Source organism: Spea bombifrons, chromosome 8 (assembly GCF_027358695.1).
Source record: "Spea bombifrons isolate aSpeBom1 chromosome 8, aSpeBom1.2.pri, whole genome shotgun sequence".
In the NCBI taxonomy this organism is placed as follows: Eukaryota; Metazoa; Chordata; class Amphibia; order Anura; family Pelobatidae; genus Spea; species Spea bombifrons.
Genome location: NC_071094.1, coordinates 12,065,751 through 12,085,551, shown reverse-complemented (window position 1 = coordinate 12,085,551; position 19,801 = coordinate 12,065,751). Strand labels below are relative to the sequence as shown.

Below are 19,801 nucleotides of genomic sequence, written 5' to 3'. Positions count from 1 at the left end.
CATTTAAAGCTACATGGGCATTTACTGTACGTCTCAAAGCAAATGTATGCATATTAATAATGCATAGATTTGTGTGATTTTACGTGGACTTTCAGAGAAACATGTTATTAATATAAATAAATCATGCTTTAAGACTAAAGCAATCTAGACTCAACCACATACAGCCTCAGACGAATTAAGAGAAAATGGCATCTTTCTCTGCCCTGTTTCTCAAGGTCACCTTGATTTTTTTTCTTCGATGCTTTACTAATAACATTTTTAGGAAATATTTAAAGGTTTTCATAATTCATTCTTTTCAAACTACAAAAACATTACACACACTGTCGTACCAAAATGAAAAAAGCACTGCTTAAAAATCAAATCTTTGCATAGTTGCTTAAAAATTGTAAAAAAAAAAAAAAAAAAAAATTAAAAAATGGATTACACTTTTTTTTCTGCAACCATGGATTATAAACTACAGGATGCAAACCAGCATGTAAATAATTCATATTCCTTTGGACACATTACAAAAGGTGGGAATAAATCTTTTAACCAAGGATTTAACAAATAAACTGTTAGAATAAACAAAGGCCTTTTTCCCTTCGGAAAACAACTTCAACAATATCAAATATTCTTACTAACGGGTACCATTTAGCAATGCTGCAAAGGTGTCAGACCCTTGGTCTTAAAGCCACATCCTCCATGTTGGAAAATAAACAGTGTTAACAAATGTTAGTTACTGCTTTAAGGGCCGACTCTAATAAACTTTGGTTTGGTCCAAAGTGTGTGGGTATTGGTTTGTATATTACAAATAAAACCAAGGAGTTATTGTATTTTTCTTGAAGTAAGCAAGGAACCATCTATACATTTTTTTAAAAAAATTAATTTGGGTCATTTCTCAGTATAAAAATATCATTTCCCCTTAGAGACTAGTATTATTTCTGTTCACAATAGGACAACGAATGACAGGTTCATACTTCCCCAGAAAAAAGCAGCGCAGAAAATAGATGTCTTCGTAGCGCAGCCTCAACACTCTACATTAAGCGATGTTTGAGGTCATTTATTACATTTTCGTTTGAAGAACGTCGACAACAATTCCATCACCGAAACAGAAATCGTTCTTACATTAACAAACCAATTATTTAAATCAGAAAACAAAATGATCACTCACCATGCTGATGATTGGTTTTGAGTATTATATCTCTGCTTCCCTCCTCTCTGCAGATGTCCCCAGGCAAGCTTTTGACTGGTTCAAACTCCACATAAGTCTCCTGGTCCCTTGGACACCTCAGGGATTCACGCAGCCTAGGTGATACGCCTGATGCATCCTGTATAAACCTGCTGAGGAAAAGTGCAGTCGTTAGTGCGGGTTTATTCTACTCCTTAATTACGAATATATTTCAAAGCAAACTGCACAGCCTACATTGTCACATCACCAATTATAGCTTCTAGGAATAATGCCTGGATTGGTGTAGACAAGCTGACGTTCCTAAAAATCTCCCTTGTCTGTTCATCATCATTATGCTATTCCATCAAATTTTAAAGTGAAAGAACAGTACACAACTGGCAAAAATTATTTACAATCTTCAACGTGTTTATGGAAGTGTACAGTGATAAGAGGCTCACACGAAACAAGAGATTCAAATGGACTACTTTATAGTCCATACTACGATCTAGGGATCAACAGATTATACAAGTCTAAGTAAAAAGCCATCAACCACAGAATTACTTAAAAATACACACACATAAAAAAAAACACTAAATCGACATCACCTAATAATTTAGTAACTAAAAATGAGATAAATCCCTCTGCATTTCTGTTAAAACAAATAAGGGATGAAGATGTTCTAAATTCTAGGTCCTGGATGATCTGAAAACATACCCCTAATCTTAAATTTGACAAGGATATCAATGTAATTATCATTCTATACCTAAAATATACAGTATGTCTTGTATTTTGTAGCTGGTATTTCGATATCCTCATGTCGGTAAAACAGATCGATAAACACACGTAACTTTCATATGCCCTCGTTTTAAGCGTATTGCTATTTTCACTGAAATCTCGCCATGATTATGCCTACTATTCTGTTGTACTCACGTCTGACTGCAGGTTTATTGCTTACATTGATCACACTGCCAAGTTGCTGCACATCATTGACATTGCTTGCTCTGTAACTGCTTGCAGGCAGCTAGAGCTTGTGTATTGTGCGTGTTAACAGCAGATAACTTTTCTTCCGAGTGTCGGGGAAAAGTCGGGAAAACCATATGCTCCACAAGGGGATACAAATCTACTTGCATTCAGTACTTATTACCGCAGATTACCAGGGTATCAGTTTGCTAAATTTTAATCACAGCTGTAAATTAATTTAGGCGTACAAAAGCGCATTAGGTATGAAGAGCTCTTTACAGGAAATCAGGGCTATCTACAGGGAGATGAAAACAAGGGCAACGATTGTGAGCCCCACTCTTGTAGTCTGATATTAACACCAGACTAACCTTCGTGGAAAAGAAAGGAACGGTTGTGTGTAACCAAAAAATTAAAGCAAATAAAAGACAAGCATGGACAGAATGAGGTGTCCATAAGATTTGTGAAAGAGTGAATTTAAGATTAGGAAAGTATGTAATATATTTTACATGTAATATGGAATTAAAACACACACACACACATATATATATATATATATATATATATATATATATATATATATATATATATATATATATATAGTACATATAACCTTGTACACATTTCCAGTTGTAACAATAAAAAATGGTGCAGTCATACAGGATGACAAAGGATAAACCATTAAATATAAAAATAGCCGTCACTATAAACTGGGACTAAATACCAGTCAATCTGAAGTAGCATAATTCCTTCTTAACCCTGCTTTTAATGTTGGTTTGGGAATGTACCGGCTGGATTTGTATGCAGACTGTATTGCAATTAAAAATGTGAATTCTTTGTCAAAGCAATCAGTATTTTAGGCCACCAAACAATAAGCCTCTTATGATGCTCTGTCCTTTTAGATATGTGCTTAGCAGAATTAAATCTCCAGTAAATGTAGATGGAGAGTTAGAGCTATTAGCTATAAAATATACCCACTAGAAAGCATGATATATATATATATATATATATATATATATATAAATATATATATATATATATATATATATATATATATATATATATATATATATATATATATATATATAAAAATAAAACGTCACCTGTATTTAGAAACCTTATTAATTTAAATTACTGGCATTGCCACCACAAGCCTACGCACGTATTTTTTTCTCACCATACAAACTGCTGGAGAATTAAAAATAAAATGTGCAATGTCCTATTGCAGAATAATTTTATTCTTGGTTTTCTGCCAACACTCACTCTTTAACAGCATCCACCACAGTAGAGAACTGTATAAGTAGGTCAAAAAACGACAAGAAGGTTTTCAGAGCTCCTGACACAAACATTAATCAAGTCTTTGGGTAATTTACATTTCTATGACGCAGCACATTACAGACAGGAGTCATTCATAGATTCTGAACAAATAATTAAACAGCACAGTCCATACCTGCCAATAGTTTGTTTTATGCCCTATAACTAGGTGTGAAATATTGGTATAAAACAGAATTCTACTGTAAGCAGAAGACAGGAGTGGCTTGCTAGTTCTCATTTTCCACAGGACACTCATAGTTTTGGGGCACTGTCCCACCATCATTCTTTTGCTGGCAGGGGGAATCAGGTTGTTTGTGGAGAGCCCCTGATCTTGACTAACCTAGGGAGCTTTAAAATTGATGGGTCCACACAGACCACCATATTGTGACATGTTGCAGCTGAATGCCACAGGGTTGCTCTTTGCACCCCCAACATATGAGACTGCCAAATCAGGACAATGGAGTACGTAGCAAGATGTGGGGTCCAGCTGTGGGTGGGGCAGCTGCCACCTTACCCGAATAGCCACCTCGCAAAGCTAGCGTCACCAAGAGACCGTGCTTCAATAGCAAATATTTCCATTGAATTCACAGCTCTCTAGGCTGGTCAGGTGAGAGCAGAAGATCTCCCAAACCAGCCTATGCTACCCATTGCCAGGAGTGCATGAAAACTGGGACTGTCTCATGAAAAGAAGGGGCCAAGAAGGATTGGAAAGAGCTACAAGCTGGAATTTTTTTGCCTTCTTTTGGATCAACAGCAATTATCAGATATGTGAAAGGCTGAACTTGATGGATGCATGTCTTTTTCAGCCTATGTAACTATGTAAAAATTGGACTGTTGGGAGAGATGTACTTGAGTGAGTGGGTGGTGCATTTCTTTCTGCCTCTGCTCCTAACCCTCCTTACCTGTGGCCCACTAACAACCGTGTCCCAATTTGGTCATCTGAAATATTGGGGGTATGATAAAGCATTTTCACAACGGTTCCCCTGACCCTTTCATGACAAGGGTATTTTCACCACTAATGAACATTCATTTTTTTTTTTTTTTTGGAATTTTAACCATAAGTTTATCCATAATGTCCTATTTTTGTGGTTAATGTAGCCACAAAAAAAAATTTAAAGGACAGGTGGGGTTTTGTTTTAATGTAATGTTATATTTATTAACAATGAAATATAAAAAAAAATAGATTAGGTGTCAAATGAAATATATTATGAAATATATGCCCAGCAACATCCGCTGTATCCGAGTACAGTAATACACAGGTTTATTTGTACTTTTTAAGTAGTAGTAGGAATAATTTCTCCCTTTTTATACTCTGATCTCCTTTGCAGCAAATAACACAATGATCAGGATGCAAGGATCTGCAACCCTGCGTTTCTGATCATAGTGTGATTAGTCAGCAGGGAACATTATCAGAGATCTCAGCAGGGCCAGTACAAACCCTCTGTGGTGCTGCTTAGCATTTCAGTGTCACTACTGGCAAGTGTAATTGGTGCTGACACTTCATCTGCTAGCTAAACTTGCGGTGGTGGTGGTGGTGGGGGGTGTTGAAGTCTGGTTATTTGTTGGAAACCTCCCCACTGATTCAAAATTCTTTGGATGTAACCAAGTTCTAGAGACAGAAACTGATTTAAATTCCATATAACTTATGCTTAAAGAAATACTCCAACCACCCATCTAGATTGCAAGCTTGTTTGGGCAGGGCCCTCCTTACCTTTTGTTGTTATGTCCCGTTTATCCATTGTGGAATATGATAGTGCTTCATAAATCTATTATTATTATTACACATAATGGAGACCATTCTGCACAAAAAGCCAATGTGTTTTATAGCATGCAAACTGACATATTCTCTTTCATAAAGTAGTAGTTATAGTACAGACCTGTAAAACTTACAAGCGGTTCCTGCTTATTTTGTGTCTGCAAGTTGAACTACAACTGCTTTCAGTGGGAGCTCAACTCATTTGTGCCAAGCTATCATGGGTCAGGGTGGATTTTATTTGCATCAACAAAGGGTACAGGACCAGAGCCATTTTTGAGTTTTTGCTATGTCTTTATTCAGTCTAAATATCTATCTTTCTCATTTAGTGAACCAACACAAAGATAAAACAGCACAAAAAAGATGAAAGATCCCCATGGAGATAACTTGTAACTATAGGGTACCCCAGATGCTTCTTGTGAAATCAGCTTTGTAGAAACTTCCTGCCGAGCTCGGTTATTCCGCATACATCAGTTTACAGCAAGCTGTCTCTTGCTGGCAGGAGAATCTGGGTTGCTGTTAGACGAAACTATCAAGCACTGCAAATATCATTTTACCATGACTTTCAAGGTACGTCACAGACATTAATGGGTCATTTTGTAACGTACCAGAATGTCACAAAGAGGTTAACTAGCAACTGAAATCTCAAAAAAGTATAAAAGTTAAATAATTCTTAAAAAAAAAAAAAATCACCAGAGCCTTCTGCTCTTAAAGGCCAATTTTAACCCCACCATCACTGTGATGTTGGTGCATCTATATCAAAAATGGAATAATAGCAGCAAAAAGGGTGAGCAAACTGTAGGGAACATATCTGCCATCCACAACTTTCTCCCAAAGCCTGACATCACATTTTTAGTTCTGGTTGTGCATTTGACACATGCTCTGGCATTCATATTTTCTCCTTGTAATCTCTGTAGTATATAATGCATACCTGCCAACAGTCTGAAATTTCCTGGGACAGCCCCTTTTTTGGATTCTGTGTTACACTGCGCACACATAGCCTAAACTACCCAGTATCTGTACTGGGTAACCTAGAACCCAATGCCGCAGGGTCACACATGGCCCTGCTGCCTTTATCCCAGGAAGGAAATATTTTTGAGTATGATATATGTGACTTAAATGGATAGCCCCAGTGATTGGCATTTGCCCCCAAAGGAATCCTTAGAAAGTGTGCAGCATGAGCCACTGCCTGTCTTTAAAAGACTGTTTAACAGAGACAGGCACATTCATCTAAAATAACCCAAATTATGTTTTCAGTGGGATTCGGTTATGGTTTTATCAGTTATAATACAGTAAATCTTTCTAACGTTAACACTTTCCCTTTTTTGGTGGAGGGGGACTTGGGGGCATGCTTTGCCTCTTCATAGCTACATGGTAAGTCACACAGAAAAAAAAAAGATTCCTTCAATTAATTTAAACAGATAATATTCTGTTCTTTTGTTTCTCTTATTTTCCCTCCGTAACTCACTCCAAGATTCTTCCACCTCTCCGGGCAGAAACATCCAACACTATCTTCAGTATGTTTTTAATATTAAAGGCAAGTGTTACTTTAAACATGATCCATATGTATTAAGAGCAGCAGGAGGGTAGTGCAAGAAAGGTCACAGATGTGGTTATAAATAGCCTCTAGTGTTGCCATTTCTAGGACATTAGGGTCCCTGTTCCAATTACTTCCTTCCCAGGCTTTTATAGAGACTTGATCTTGTCTGCGAGTAGGGACCGGTGTCCTCAAAGGACACTTTCAAAAATACAAATCCTAGAAGCCATTGGCTCCTAAAATAGTACGGCTGCTTGTTAGCTGCTTTATGTTTTTCATATAGAAGTTGATGGATGCACAATTGTAAAGAAATCTAGTAGCTAGCAACAGTTTAGAGTCCCATACAGACCTACCAATGGTGTGTTTTTTCCTAATTTTTGGCAGATGTAGATGGCCAAAAGTCACTGACAAATATGTTTGTTTTGTGGTCATTTATTTAACCCCTTAAGGAGAATGGGCGGTCCCAAAACCCATTGAAAACAATACATTTTGAGCGCGTACATGTACGGGCTTTGTCATTAAGGGGTTAAGTAGAGGCCCAGCATTCCAAATGTCAAATATTTAGGGGAAAAAAGTGATGCATAGCTTTTATTTTTTTTTTATTGATTTATTTATTGTCATATGGTCAAAACGTATCTTTTTTTTCTCCCACTATGAACTCATATTTCCTCTTTGGTGAATTCCTTACAAACCAAACCACATTATTTAAGACAATCTTCTAACAATTAGAATACACTTCAATTTTCTATATTACCACAACAGACTTAATAGTTAAGCAAAACCTATTTCCAGAGTTACATGTATAACATTACACCGGTTTATGTGTTTGGAGATCTGCGGCCCCAAATAACTTTACTGTAAGTCAAAAGCCTATGCGTGCACACAACTATAATTCCTCCAAAAGAAATGTACTATTTTTTCATATCAAAATAGCGGGCAGGTATTCATCTTGGAACAGTAAGGCATTCCCTCTCTCACTTGTGAAGAAAGATAGATCTCTCTGTATCTAGTGTTTCAGTAAATTATTAGTACTACTTTACACATAAAGAGCCACTATATATTTCATGTTGCTGTACAATAGGGGGAGCACAGAGATTGCTTGAAACAAAAAATGAACAGTATATAGGAACGTATGCAGAACACCTTTAGTGACTTGATGCGTACCATGGTTATGGTTGAGGGGAGGGCAACATTAATTTCACAAAGGGTGTAGGGGGCAGCTGAGTTATTGTTGATGACAGTTAGAAGGTAAAGGGTTGCTTTGTTTATTACTTTCCTTTTTGTGCATTTTTATTACATTAAATTATACATTTGCAATGGTGGATGTGACTAATACAAGGCAGTTTTTTCCGATGCATCATATTTATTGGATATAATAAACAATGCAATCTTATTTTCCTCTTGAACCATATCTTATCAGGTTCACTTTAAAAAGGACAAGTTCTTCTCTGGAAAATACTGATGGCAGTCTAACAGTGAAGACACCCATGCATGGAGAGTATAGAAATAAAAAAGCCTGTACTCATCTACAAATTGACAGGACATGGAGCTTTATTATAGGCTTAAAATATCTGGGCAAACCAAATATGAATATCTCCCATTAATACATACAATAATGTATTGACAGATAAAAGCAAATTACTAGTCCAGATCATAATCTACTGCTTTAGTGGGGCGACAATCAGGTTAATGCTCTGTATATACAATAACATACAGTAATAAAAACTGCGAAATGTACCGTATTTGCTCGATTATAAGACGACCCCCCAAAATCTGAATATTAACTTAGGAAAAAAAGAAAAAGCCTGAATATAAGATGACCCTAAAGGAAAAAAGTTTTACCAGTAAATGTTAATTCATGTAAACTATTTTTTTTTAATAAAAGCTATGATTGAGAAAAATATTTTTTTTGTTTTTATTTCCTTGTATTTTCCAACCTGTCCCCCAGTTACGCACATCTGCCCCCAGGCTTGCCACACCAATATGGCACTGTGGCCCATGATATGCCTTTTAACCCTCTATATGCCACTGTGCCCCATGGTATGCCTTTTGACCCCCTATGTGCCACTCTGCCTCCAGAAATGCCTTATACCCCTACATCCCATTCTGGCATTTAGGGGGTTAAAATGCATATTATGGGGCAGAGTGGCATATAGGGAGGTATAAGACATTCCAGGAGGCAGAGTGGCATTAAGGGAGTTAAAAGGCATTGTATAGAGCACTCTGCCTCCAGAAATGCCTTATACCCCTATATGCCACTCTGGCATTTAGGGGGTTAAAAGGCATATTATGGGGCAGAGTGGCATATACTGAGGTGAAATGCCTTATACCTCCCTATATGCCACTCTGCCCCATAATATGCTTTTTAACCCCCTAAGTGCCAGACTGGCATATAGGGGTATAAGGCATTCCAGAAATGCCCTATGCCCCCATTTAACACACACACACACACACACACATTTACTGGTGCTTCCAATTTCCTGCTGTTTTGCCGGGGCAGCGGGTTGACGTCTCCTTCCGCTGCAGCCGGAAGGAGGTGGAGTTGGCAGCGGGGGTTTGTCTACGTCCGTCGCGTATACCTTCCCTGGCTGTCAGAGATCAGAGTTCCCCGCACCGGTGCCGAACTCTGATCTCTGACAGTCGGGGAAGGTATGCGCGACGGACGCAGATAACCCCTGCTGCTAGCCACACCTCCTTCCGGCTGCAGCGGATGTTGTCTACGCGGATCGCTGCCCCGGCAATACAGCAGGAAGCACCGGTAAGTGTGTGTATGATGGGGGGGGGTGAGACAGGAGGATCCAGGTCCCCTGCAGCGGTGTGGGGGATCTGGATCTTAGTCTCATAATCAGACCTCTATTTGAGGTCTGATTAGAAGACGACCCCGATTAGAAGAGGAGGGGTATTTTTCAGAGCATTTAAAACCTTGTCTTATAATCGAGCAAATACGGTAATTAATATTTATTGCACATTGAAGGGCAATTAATTTTTTTAGGCAGACTACATGGGCCGGATGGTTCTTATCTGCCATCACTTTCTAATTTAGTTTGGTAAAGTAAAAAAATATAAAGCAGAAAACTGTCACGTCAATTCTGAACTATTGTAATAAGTACAATCGCAATATAATATTAATTGAATATATACATAATCAATAAGTTGATATCCAAATCAATTCGTATTTTTGCAAATAGGAGGGCAATGAATTCCCATTTATGCAACCTAAACAGAGGATCACACTGCCACCCAACTGAAATGGTGTTTCACATGCGATTCCAGCTCATTGTTCAAAACATCTAAGCGTTCACATATATCTTTTCTTCTAGCGGCCTTTGAGTATGGCCAACATACCGCATAGAGCATTTAAAACAGGATAATTAGATCTACAACATAACTTGTATTGCAATTGATATCATTACCTCTAAGGTCTTAGAGACCACTTGTCAGGTCAACCTTAAAGGGGAACGGTTTATTCCAGATTATCTCTACTCCTAATTTATACAAGCATTTTGTATTAACATAAACAGCATGTTATTTTCTGTTATGTACTACGTTACAGTTTGTCCTTTACAAATTAAATGACTATCATTGTACAGCTTTACAGAAGAACTGCATAGCTGTTAACCTCTACTGTTTTAAACTGAGGGCAGGTAAAAGGCACAGTATAACTTCCTACATGGATTGACATTAATTAATTAATTAATTGACATGCATTATACACTGACACCACTTTTGTCAGAAGTCAGAGCTGGCAATATAAAAATCAAAATAACGAATAAATAATAATATAGATAGCTTTCAGTACTGGATTCAATTATGGTTTTTATCTCACATGACAGTTTTCATTTTTGTGTTACCTTTGCTATAATGTTGCAGGTTTGAAAAATATATTTTAATTTAGTATCAGACAGAATCAGATTAATAGAAATTCATAAAAGAGCAGAATATTCACTTCTACAAATATGATTCCACAAAGTCAGAGTTTAAGACTCTGGTATCTGCATTTTTTACAGAGATTAACGTGTACATTTTTACAGTGTTCAACATTATATTTACCCGATATTTTGTGCTGTGACATAGCTGACAAGTTACTATTTAGACCCTGGTTGTGCCTTGACAACTTTTAACAAAAAGAAAGCTCTATTAAATATTGCAAATCCAGGTTGGCTGCTACATTAAATCTATGCTTTTAGCGTATTAAATATTAAGCCACATGCACTTAAATCCCTTCACAACAATATCTATTCTTCCTGCTCCAATGGCCTCGTGCATTAACAACTGAAGTTAGAAAACAAACTAAGGGGACAAAAAAACAATGTGGGAGTACATAGTTATTTACTTATTTAAGTGGAATACACATTGCTATGGATGTATGCAGAACTAAACGGTGACAACATAAGAATATGATATATTTTACACTTTTGTCCTTAACTCTAAAAAGCAATAAGATAATAACCCAACAATAATTCACTTACTGCACTCTTTGAATCCCTTTAATTTACTCAAAGTAGAACAATTGTGATAGACATGGACAGATCAAAAATTCATTCTATTAAGCTAATGGAAATAGGAAAATTACGGCACAGGGTCAGATATCCTAAAAAGATCTACTGCTTGTGGTCATGAAACCTATGCGTAACTCATGTAGTGGCTGAGATGGTGATCAGTTCCTCTTTAAAAATTAATGTAAAAGATGTCAGCATACAGTTACTTGGGTCACAAAGTTACTTCTCTTCTACATGAAAATTTGAGAACATTTAAGTGAATAAATACCACCTCATTCATCTATTTATATAGCTGCATGATGAATAATAACAGACATTTATTTAGCAGACTAGATGGGCAAGATGGTGTGTACTATTTCTTGATTTTGTTTGCTTCTGAAAAGGGCAAAAGCATACTGTACTCCAACAAACTACAGAGCTAGAGAACTAGTGAGAGCACTATTGTAAGCTCGTTTGAGCAGGGCCCTCCTCACCTGTTGTCTCTGTTAGTCAATTTGTTGCATACTACTTATGTCCGGTCTACCCATTGTACAGTGCTACAGAATTTGATGGCGCTATATAAAACAATAAATAATAATAATAATATTGCGTGGGATGATACAGACAAGCCCTTAGAATAAAGGCGTGACATGGAAAACCAGTTACACCACACATACCCAGAGACAGGCTAACCTGCATCATTTTATAGGTTTATGGACATATATAGAACCTACCGTCAAGCTCGTATCCTCATTGTTTTAAATTATAAAGCACATTTTCTTTAATAACAATAATAATGTAGTAATGATTAAGGTGATGTTCTATCTGGCTTAGTTTTGTGCACTCTACTCTTCTATTTATAAACTTTTACAATTTAACAAGTACTTGATTAAAGGTTTGACAGCAAGGTAAAAAAAGATTATAAAGTCACAGGAATGTAGTGGAGAAGTGTTGATGAAGGCTGTGAGAAAGTATAAATGTGACATTAGGTTAATTCAAATGAGGTGAGAAGTGATTAGACAAGAACATTGGTATAAAGCTCAGTGGTTGTCTGGGTGTGTTAAATATACACAATTGTATAAAAACAATATGTGTGTGTGTGTGTATATATACATATATATATATATATATATATATATATATATATATATATATATATATATATATATATATATATATATATATATACATATATATATATATATATGTATATATATATATGTATACACATATATATATATACACATATACACATACACACACACACACACACAATATCAATAAAAGAATATTATCAGGACCACCTAGGTCAGAGGCTCATAAGGAGGAGCTGTAGCTCAAAGTAGCAGCCACTACTAAAGGCCTGCTCTGGAGGCAAACTACTAGAACCAGCAGTAGGAGCCTGAAGGACAATCCACAAAACAGGGTCACATACAGGTCAAAATGTCGGCAAATATTTGTGTACATTCTTCATGTCATTATTATTTTTTTTAAGGTTAATACGGGGTTAATGCAGTATGCAGCAGCTTTGGCCCCAGGATTTTAAAGGTCTGTACGGGCAACTCTATTGGTCATCAGCAGGGGCCTCCTCTGCCATCAATTAATGATGTACATTTGCTCTTCATTGGCTGATGTCAGAGGAGCCACCTGCCGGCAACCGATAGAGTTGTTCGTACAGATTTAAAATCCTGGCACAGATACTCGGCCTGGGGAGACCACTGGTCTCCCCGCACCAGGAGTTAAAGGTCAGTACAAGCGACCTCCTCTGGCATCAATTAATGAAGAAGCTCCCTGACTGAGGAGGCTCCTGCAAGCGACCAATAGAGTTGCTAGCACAGACCTTTAACTCCTTGCGTGATCCTACAGATTCACGTTCCCGTTAACCCCTGTGATGCTGCACAGACAAGTTAAGCTAGAAGGGGAAGGGACCAGGAAGATTAGTCAGGAGATACTAATGAAGATGAACACAAAGATTCTTTGTGCTGTGTGTCTTCGTCTTTGTGTACATTTTTCCGCCGCCGCCGCCGTGCTTTTTTGGTATTCGAGCTGAACAACGAAAACGCATCCATCGTGTTCGTTTTCATGTTCACCCGAACACGAAGTCTAATTTTTACTATGCCAACATCAGCAGCATCGGAAGAATCCACATAACGGCATTTTGTGACCAATAAAGCTTTGTGTTACATCACATTGATGGATGCCATACGCGATGGTAGAAACTGGGTAAAGTAAAAGAAAAATGTAGACCTAATTCCACCTAATAGCACTGTTCCTGACAGATTCGATATAATGTATCACCGGCATCTATATTCAGCACTATAGATTTCACTACTAATATTACTGCTGTAGGGGAGAAAATGGAAGGAGATGTTAAAAGGGATGGAAGACAGATGGAAAATGGCTGGACCAAGAAAACAATGGAGAAAAGGGTAGTGGAGAGACAGAGCCAGGAAAAGTGATAAGTAGGCTGTGGATGACAGGGAGGCTGAAGATAGCCTGAAGGAAGGCAGGATATTACTACTACATTTTTTATTTATATAGCAGATTCAGCAGTACTGTACACTGAGGTTATATATAGAAATATCATATTTAAATAGAAACTGAATGTGTGGCCATATGAGAGCTTAAAAGAGAGATCAAGAGACAGGATAGACAGACAGGCTCACTCAAGGAGGGCAAAGGATGTGCAAGAGTAGAAAAGGTGCTGGGATTCCAGAAGGATGAAGAGGATCTTGAGCAGCACCTTGAGGGTTGGTAAGGCAACATCAGTGGACATGAGGGGAAAAAAAAAAAATTGAGGGTGGCTCGCAGAAACATCAGTGCACTACAACCCCCTCCATCATATTCTACCAATATCTTAGCCTGGAAAAGAAGCATATATAATACAAAAAAAATAACAATTTATAATAGTGTTAAAACAGCACTTACTTTTAGAAAAATGCCAATATTCCACAATAAGGTTCTTACATCAGGTTTTGTACATGTACTGCGTTTTCCATTTATTTAATTACTATTAGCAGATGACGCTGTAAAAAAAAACAAAAAAAAAAAAACATGAATATAAAACATTGATGACAAAAACAGAACAAAAAAGGTATTTGCTGTGTTTTACCATCATTACCGTTAAGTTTCTTAAAATCAACTATTGTCAAGCAAAACAATGACCCATGTCATCAGGAGGACAATTTTAACATTTAGAAAAAAAAAACTAGATTTTTCTTGTTGGATTTTTAAAGCCACAGTTTTTTAATATGTATGAAGCCTAAACTAAAAGTTTAGGCTTCATACATATAAAAAACAAACAAACAAAAACAGAATCAGCAATATCACAATAAGCAATTGATACTTTGTATTTACTTCTTTATAATCTGTAAGTCCAAAGTAAAAAAACTAAAGACAATTTGCCAGTCTGTGATGAAGGTAAACAATTAAAGATAATGTGAAGTTATAAATTTTAGAGTTTGAAGTGATCGTTTTTAGCCCTTTAACCATTACACAAGCGATGTCTGTTACCGAACATTGCGCAACATACACTATGTAGACAAAAGTATTGGAACAGCAGGGAGAAGGCCATGCTTGCAATCTCCATTCCAGTTCATCCTAAGGTGTTTGATGGGGTTGAGCTCAGGGCTCTGTGGGGCCCATTGAAGTTCTTCCACACCAAACATATCCATGTCTTTATGGACTTTGCTTTGTGCGCTGGGGCACAGTCATGCTGGAATAGAAAAGGGACATCCCCAAACTTTGGCCCCAGGATAACTGTTTCCACAAAATTGGAAGCACAGCATTGAACAAAATGTCTTGGGTATGCTGAAGCATTAGGATTTCCCTTCAATGGTGAGGGGCCTAGTTCAATCCCAGAAAAAAAGCCACATACCATTATCCCTCCTCCACCAAACTTTACAGTTGGCACAATGTAGTCAGGCAAGTAACCGATCCGCACATCAGACCGTAAAACTAAGAAGATTTTTCACTCCACAGAACACTGTTCCACTTGATCCAACACTTGGCATTGAACTTGGAGAAGTAAGGTTTCCATGAAGCTCTTTGACCATGATACTCATTCCATGAAGCTCCCGCTACACACATTTTTTTTGCCGATATTAATGCCAGTGGAAGTTTCAAACTCTTCAGCAGCCCAGCACTCCGTGACCCCATTCTGTGACATTATGTGTTCTTCCACTTCAGGGCTGCTGTCCCTAAGCGCTTCCACTTTCTATTAATACCACTTACAGTTTACTGTGGAATATCTAGCAGGGGTGGAATTTCACAAACTGACTTATTCCAAAAGTGGCATCTTATCACAGTCCCACACAAATCCATTGAGCTCTTCAAACTGACCCCTTTTTTCACAAATGTTTGTAAATGCAGACTGCATGGCTAGGTGCTTGATTTTATACGCCTGTGGCAATGGGTGTAAGGGGCCTGCCCCAATACGTTTGTCCATATAGGCTACCAAAAAATATATATAATTTTTGACAAGGGACAAGCTTATCTAATAATCGTGTTACATTTTGCAAAATGTATGTAAAAAGGTTGTAGCTTAATTAAAAAAATATCAACTTATTTTTGTGGGCAAAATGGATAAACAGTGTGTAACATGAACACTGAAATAATTAATTGACTGCATTTAGACATAATTAAGAATTGTAATCCAATTGAAATTTAAAAAAAATATATCATATTACTGGTAGGTCCCATTGCTAAAGCTGGCCACATTAGAGAAATGTATTGGCAGCAGGTTAGTGTGTGATGCCAGCTCCTGTGTATTGGGAACTGCTGATTGACATATCGGTAGACAACCACTGGGTTGATTACACCAACTACATTAAATCTGCTTCTTTCATTGACAGAATTAGGTATGACCAAACTATACTTAGTACCTGCTTAATATGAATATGATGCAGCCTTACAATATGCAAGGATAACTAAAAAAAATAAAAATAAAAATAAATAAATAAATAAAATAGACCTAGCTGTATTGGCCTCAAAGAAGATAGCCCTATGAGGTTTACTTTAGTGGACCAGTATTGGGGAGTATGAGCCAGCTACACACGTATAATGAGTCGGTGTGTTTGTCTAGTATTTTGTACTAAGATGACAAAACTAGAACACATGCAACCTTATAATACATAGCCTTAAAATATTATAGAAATATTGTTCAAATTATAAAAAAAAAAACAAAAAAAAAAAAACAACCTTATACTAGTAATACAAAATTGTGGGAGTCCCCTTTAAAGAGCATCTTTTTAAAGTGCATACTGAAGCATTCTAACCATGAAGTAACTTAATATTCAAAACAGATGGAAGTATAGTAACTTTATCAGACTATAGGTATGTACAAATATGTGAAGAATTGTCTACTAAAGTATTTTAATTATAATTTGGGAAGGGACATATTTGATGCCAAAAATTGATTGTACATCTAGCAGAGAAGGTGTTAAACAGATTTGGTAAGGTTTTGCATGGGGATAATGCAAGATTAAAAGGAATGGGAACTTCCTTTTTGGGATTAAGTTTCAGTGTTATGAAATGACAACCAAACCGGATTGTTTGAATGCTTATTAGTGCAAAGGGCCAAAAACATTCTGGACCAATTTTTAGGTTTGTTTTTGGCTCATTAGTTTTCAGATAAAGAATTCCATTTCTTGTCCATTGGTTTCAGATGGGAATGCCCACTGATGTCAGTAGGTAGTCCTGGCCGCATCCCTCAAGGGGGGCTCCAGGTAGCCAGAGCTAAAAAGTTCCCAGGTTTGCTCATGGGGAGTACATCAACAGCCACTAATAGCTATTGTCTGCCCCAAACATCCACCCTTACTGACAGCAATGAACAGTCTAACAGACCACTGGCTTCAGTATTAGGAACCTAGCTTTATTATTGTCCTTTAGGGCTCGGTTTGATTTTCATTTCAAATGTAATTAGTAAATGTTACAGAACCTCATGTGCTTTGGGTGGCAATTTGGCTCACAGCCATTTCCCATGCCTTACAGTGGTTTTGTGCTTTTTTTTGTAACACTTCATACCATTATGCAGAATAAAAACATGTCACTAATCCTATGTTTGCATATGAGTTATGACTCAAACGTATCATGGTAGCACATGGTAGCAACAACTCCACATGTCTTTATGCAAAAATGAAAGTGAAATTAGTTTCAGTTTTGTTTTAGCCAAATGATAATACTATGCTTTTCTAGGTGAATCCTGTTGCTCAAGTGCCCAAGTTCTTAAGCATGAATTTAATGCCAACAATTATTTAAACGAATAGCATAAAGACAAGCTGAAATAAATATAATCTAGTGAAATGTAAGTTTTTATTATAAATGTTCCACTATTATTGGGAAACAAAGTCAGGGAAAATATGTTTAAAGAACAGTGTCTGAAATAAAGTCAACTGTGTACATGTACTAGCACAGTTAACTAAATAAAAAGATGGGGGGGGCATGAAGTTGCTTTTTCTAACTAAGAATATATACAAAGAATCAAACCCAAAGATGACTAATCTGTGTAAGGGCCAGCACAGAAAGTTTCTCCTGCCTGAAAAACCAGAGGTGACCCGCATAGTGAATAACTAAATTGGTGGGATCACATTATTCGGTAAGCTAACTCGGCTTTTTACATTGGCATTGTTGGAGTAGACCTCGCAGTTAGGTCGGCAAAATAAAAATACTGCACTTCAACTCACAACAACTGCAATCTAGAACTCACAGCTATTTTTTTTATTTTTTTTGCAAATGTGTCAAACAGATTGCCAGACAAATCTGTAGATTTGCATAGACGCCAGTAAAACACATCCAGAGAATCAGAATAGAAATAACAATTGGTAGATGCCAAGGTAAAATTGCATACACAAACACAGTATACATGACTGAAGGACTTAAGTTTTAATGACAGGTAAGTGAATCATGACTAATAAAAATGAGTTCAGCGATTTAGAGATTATTAGCCCATGTGTTCTGCCAGACAATAAGACTCATAAAAAGAATTGCTCCTCTGGTCTTTATTATCCAATATTATCAAATTTCGGATAATATCCAATAATATCAAATTTTCAAGATATATAGATGATATATTAATAATTTGGAAAGGGGAGAAAAAGACCTTAAAAAATTCCTAGAACATCGGAATCAGAATAGTTGGAATATAAAACTTGAAAGTGAATGGAGTAAGAACCATATAACTTTTTAGATCTAGAAATATATATAAAAGATGGGAATAATAAAACCAGACATTTTTTTTTAACCTGTGGCTCAAAATGCTTATACCTCACTTGAAAGTTGCCACTATTCACCGTGGCTCACAAACGTACCAAAGGGACAATTTCCAAGATTGAGAAGGAATTGCAGTGATAGAAAAACCTTCTCTGAACAAGCCTCAATTTTGAGAGGGAGATTTGAAGAAAAAGGGTATAACACCAACATTTTAGTTAGGGACATCCTTACAGTAGACAGTATGGATAGAAATAAACTCTTACAAACCGAAAGAGACTGGAGGGGATCCCTTCTCTATGCCAGTGGTCTAAGACTATAATATAGAACATAGATAAATAAAACGGGTACTTAAACACTGGGAACTTTTAAGAGGAGATTCACTACTGTATGAAAAATTACCTGAAAAACCCAGGACAGTCTTTAGGGGAGCTCCAAATTTAACAAGTAGCATCTTGCCAACAGTTCATGTGGAAAAGAATCCCTTTCAACTCAAGAAAGGTCTTTTGTAGTGGGGTGTCAAGGCGATGCCCCAAAAACTTATTTTGAGTACTGAAGATCAAATGGATTTGAAAAGGCTCTAGGCTCCCAGACTCTAGCATCCCAGGTAAGAGATGATGATTGCATCATGCTTTCTTGGAGATGGCACTGTGACCACAAATAAAAGACAGACAGGAAGGAAAAAAAGGGAGGGAGAAGCATAGCTTCCTACACCTCGCGTCCTCTGAGTAATCAGCCCTAGGGTGACCCCAGCTACACTATATGGGCAAAAGTTTTGGGGCCCCTGACCATTACACCCACATGGACTTTTATGGCTTCACATTCTAAATACATATCCCAGTTTATTCCAAAGATGTTTGATGAGGTTGGAAGCATAGCATTGTCGAAAATGTCTTGGTATGTCCCCTTCAGGATACCAAGACATTTTGGACAATGATATGCTTCCAGCTTAGTAGGAACAGTTCGAGGAAGGCCCTTTTCTATTCCAGCATGTGCCCCAGTTCACAAAGCAAGGTCCATGACATGGTGGGATGAGTTTGGTTTGACTGGCCCACACAGAGCCATGACCTCAACCCAATCAAGCACCTTTGGGATGAACTGGAACAGAGATTGTAAATCAGGCCTTCTTGTCCAACATCAGTGCCTGACCTCCCAATTGCTCTACTAGATGAATGGGCAAAAATTTCCACGGAAAAACTCCAAAATCTTGGAAAGCCATCCCAGAAAAATGGAAGCTGTTATAGCTGCAAAGGGGTACTACATATTAATGTCTATGCATTCAAAATGCAGTGTCACAAAAATCCCTGTGGGTGTAACGGTTGGGTGTCCCAATACTTTTGTCCACATGGTGTATGCTGGGTGAGCACTAGACCAGTGCCCGAAGAGACAGAGGATCCTGCCCACCTGCA

At 37.3% G+C, this 19,801-nt stretch overlaps 1 protein-coding gene across 4 annotated transcripts in view; it reads right to left on the bottom strand.

Moving 5' to 3' along the window:
- STRBP (spermatid perinuclear RNA binding protein) overlaps positions 1 to 19,801 on the bottom strand; it is a 68,464-nt gene that overhangs the window by 36,773 nt on the left and 11,890 nt on the right. For 3 of the 4 annotated variants that reach the window (XM_053472422.1, XM_053472424.1, XM_053472420.1), the window contains exons 2-3: positions 14,115 to 14,212; positions 1,151 to 1,320 (exon numbers count right to left, since the gene is read on the bottom strand). In XM_053472422.1, coding sequence (XP_053328397.1) covers positions 1,151 to 1,153 — 3 coding nt within the window. In that variant the 5' untranslated portion in view covers positions 1,154 to 1,320; positions 14,115 to 14,212. The remainder of the gene's footprint in view (positions 1 to 1,150; positions 1,321 to 14,114; positions 14,213 to 19,801) is intronic. The other variant, XM_053472423.1, reaches the window with a different exon arrangement.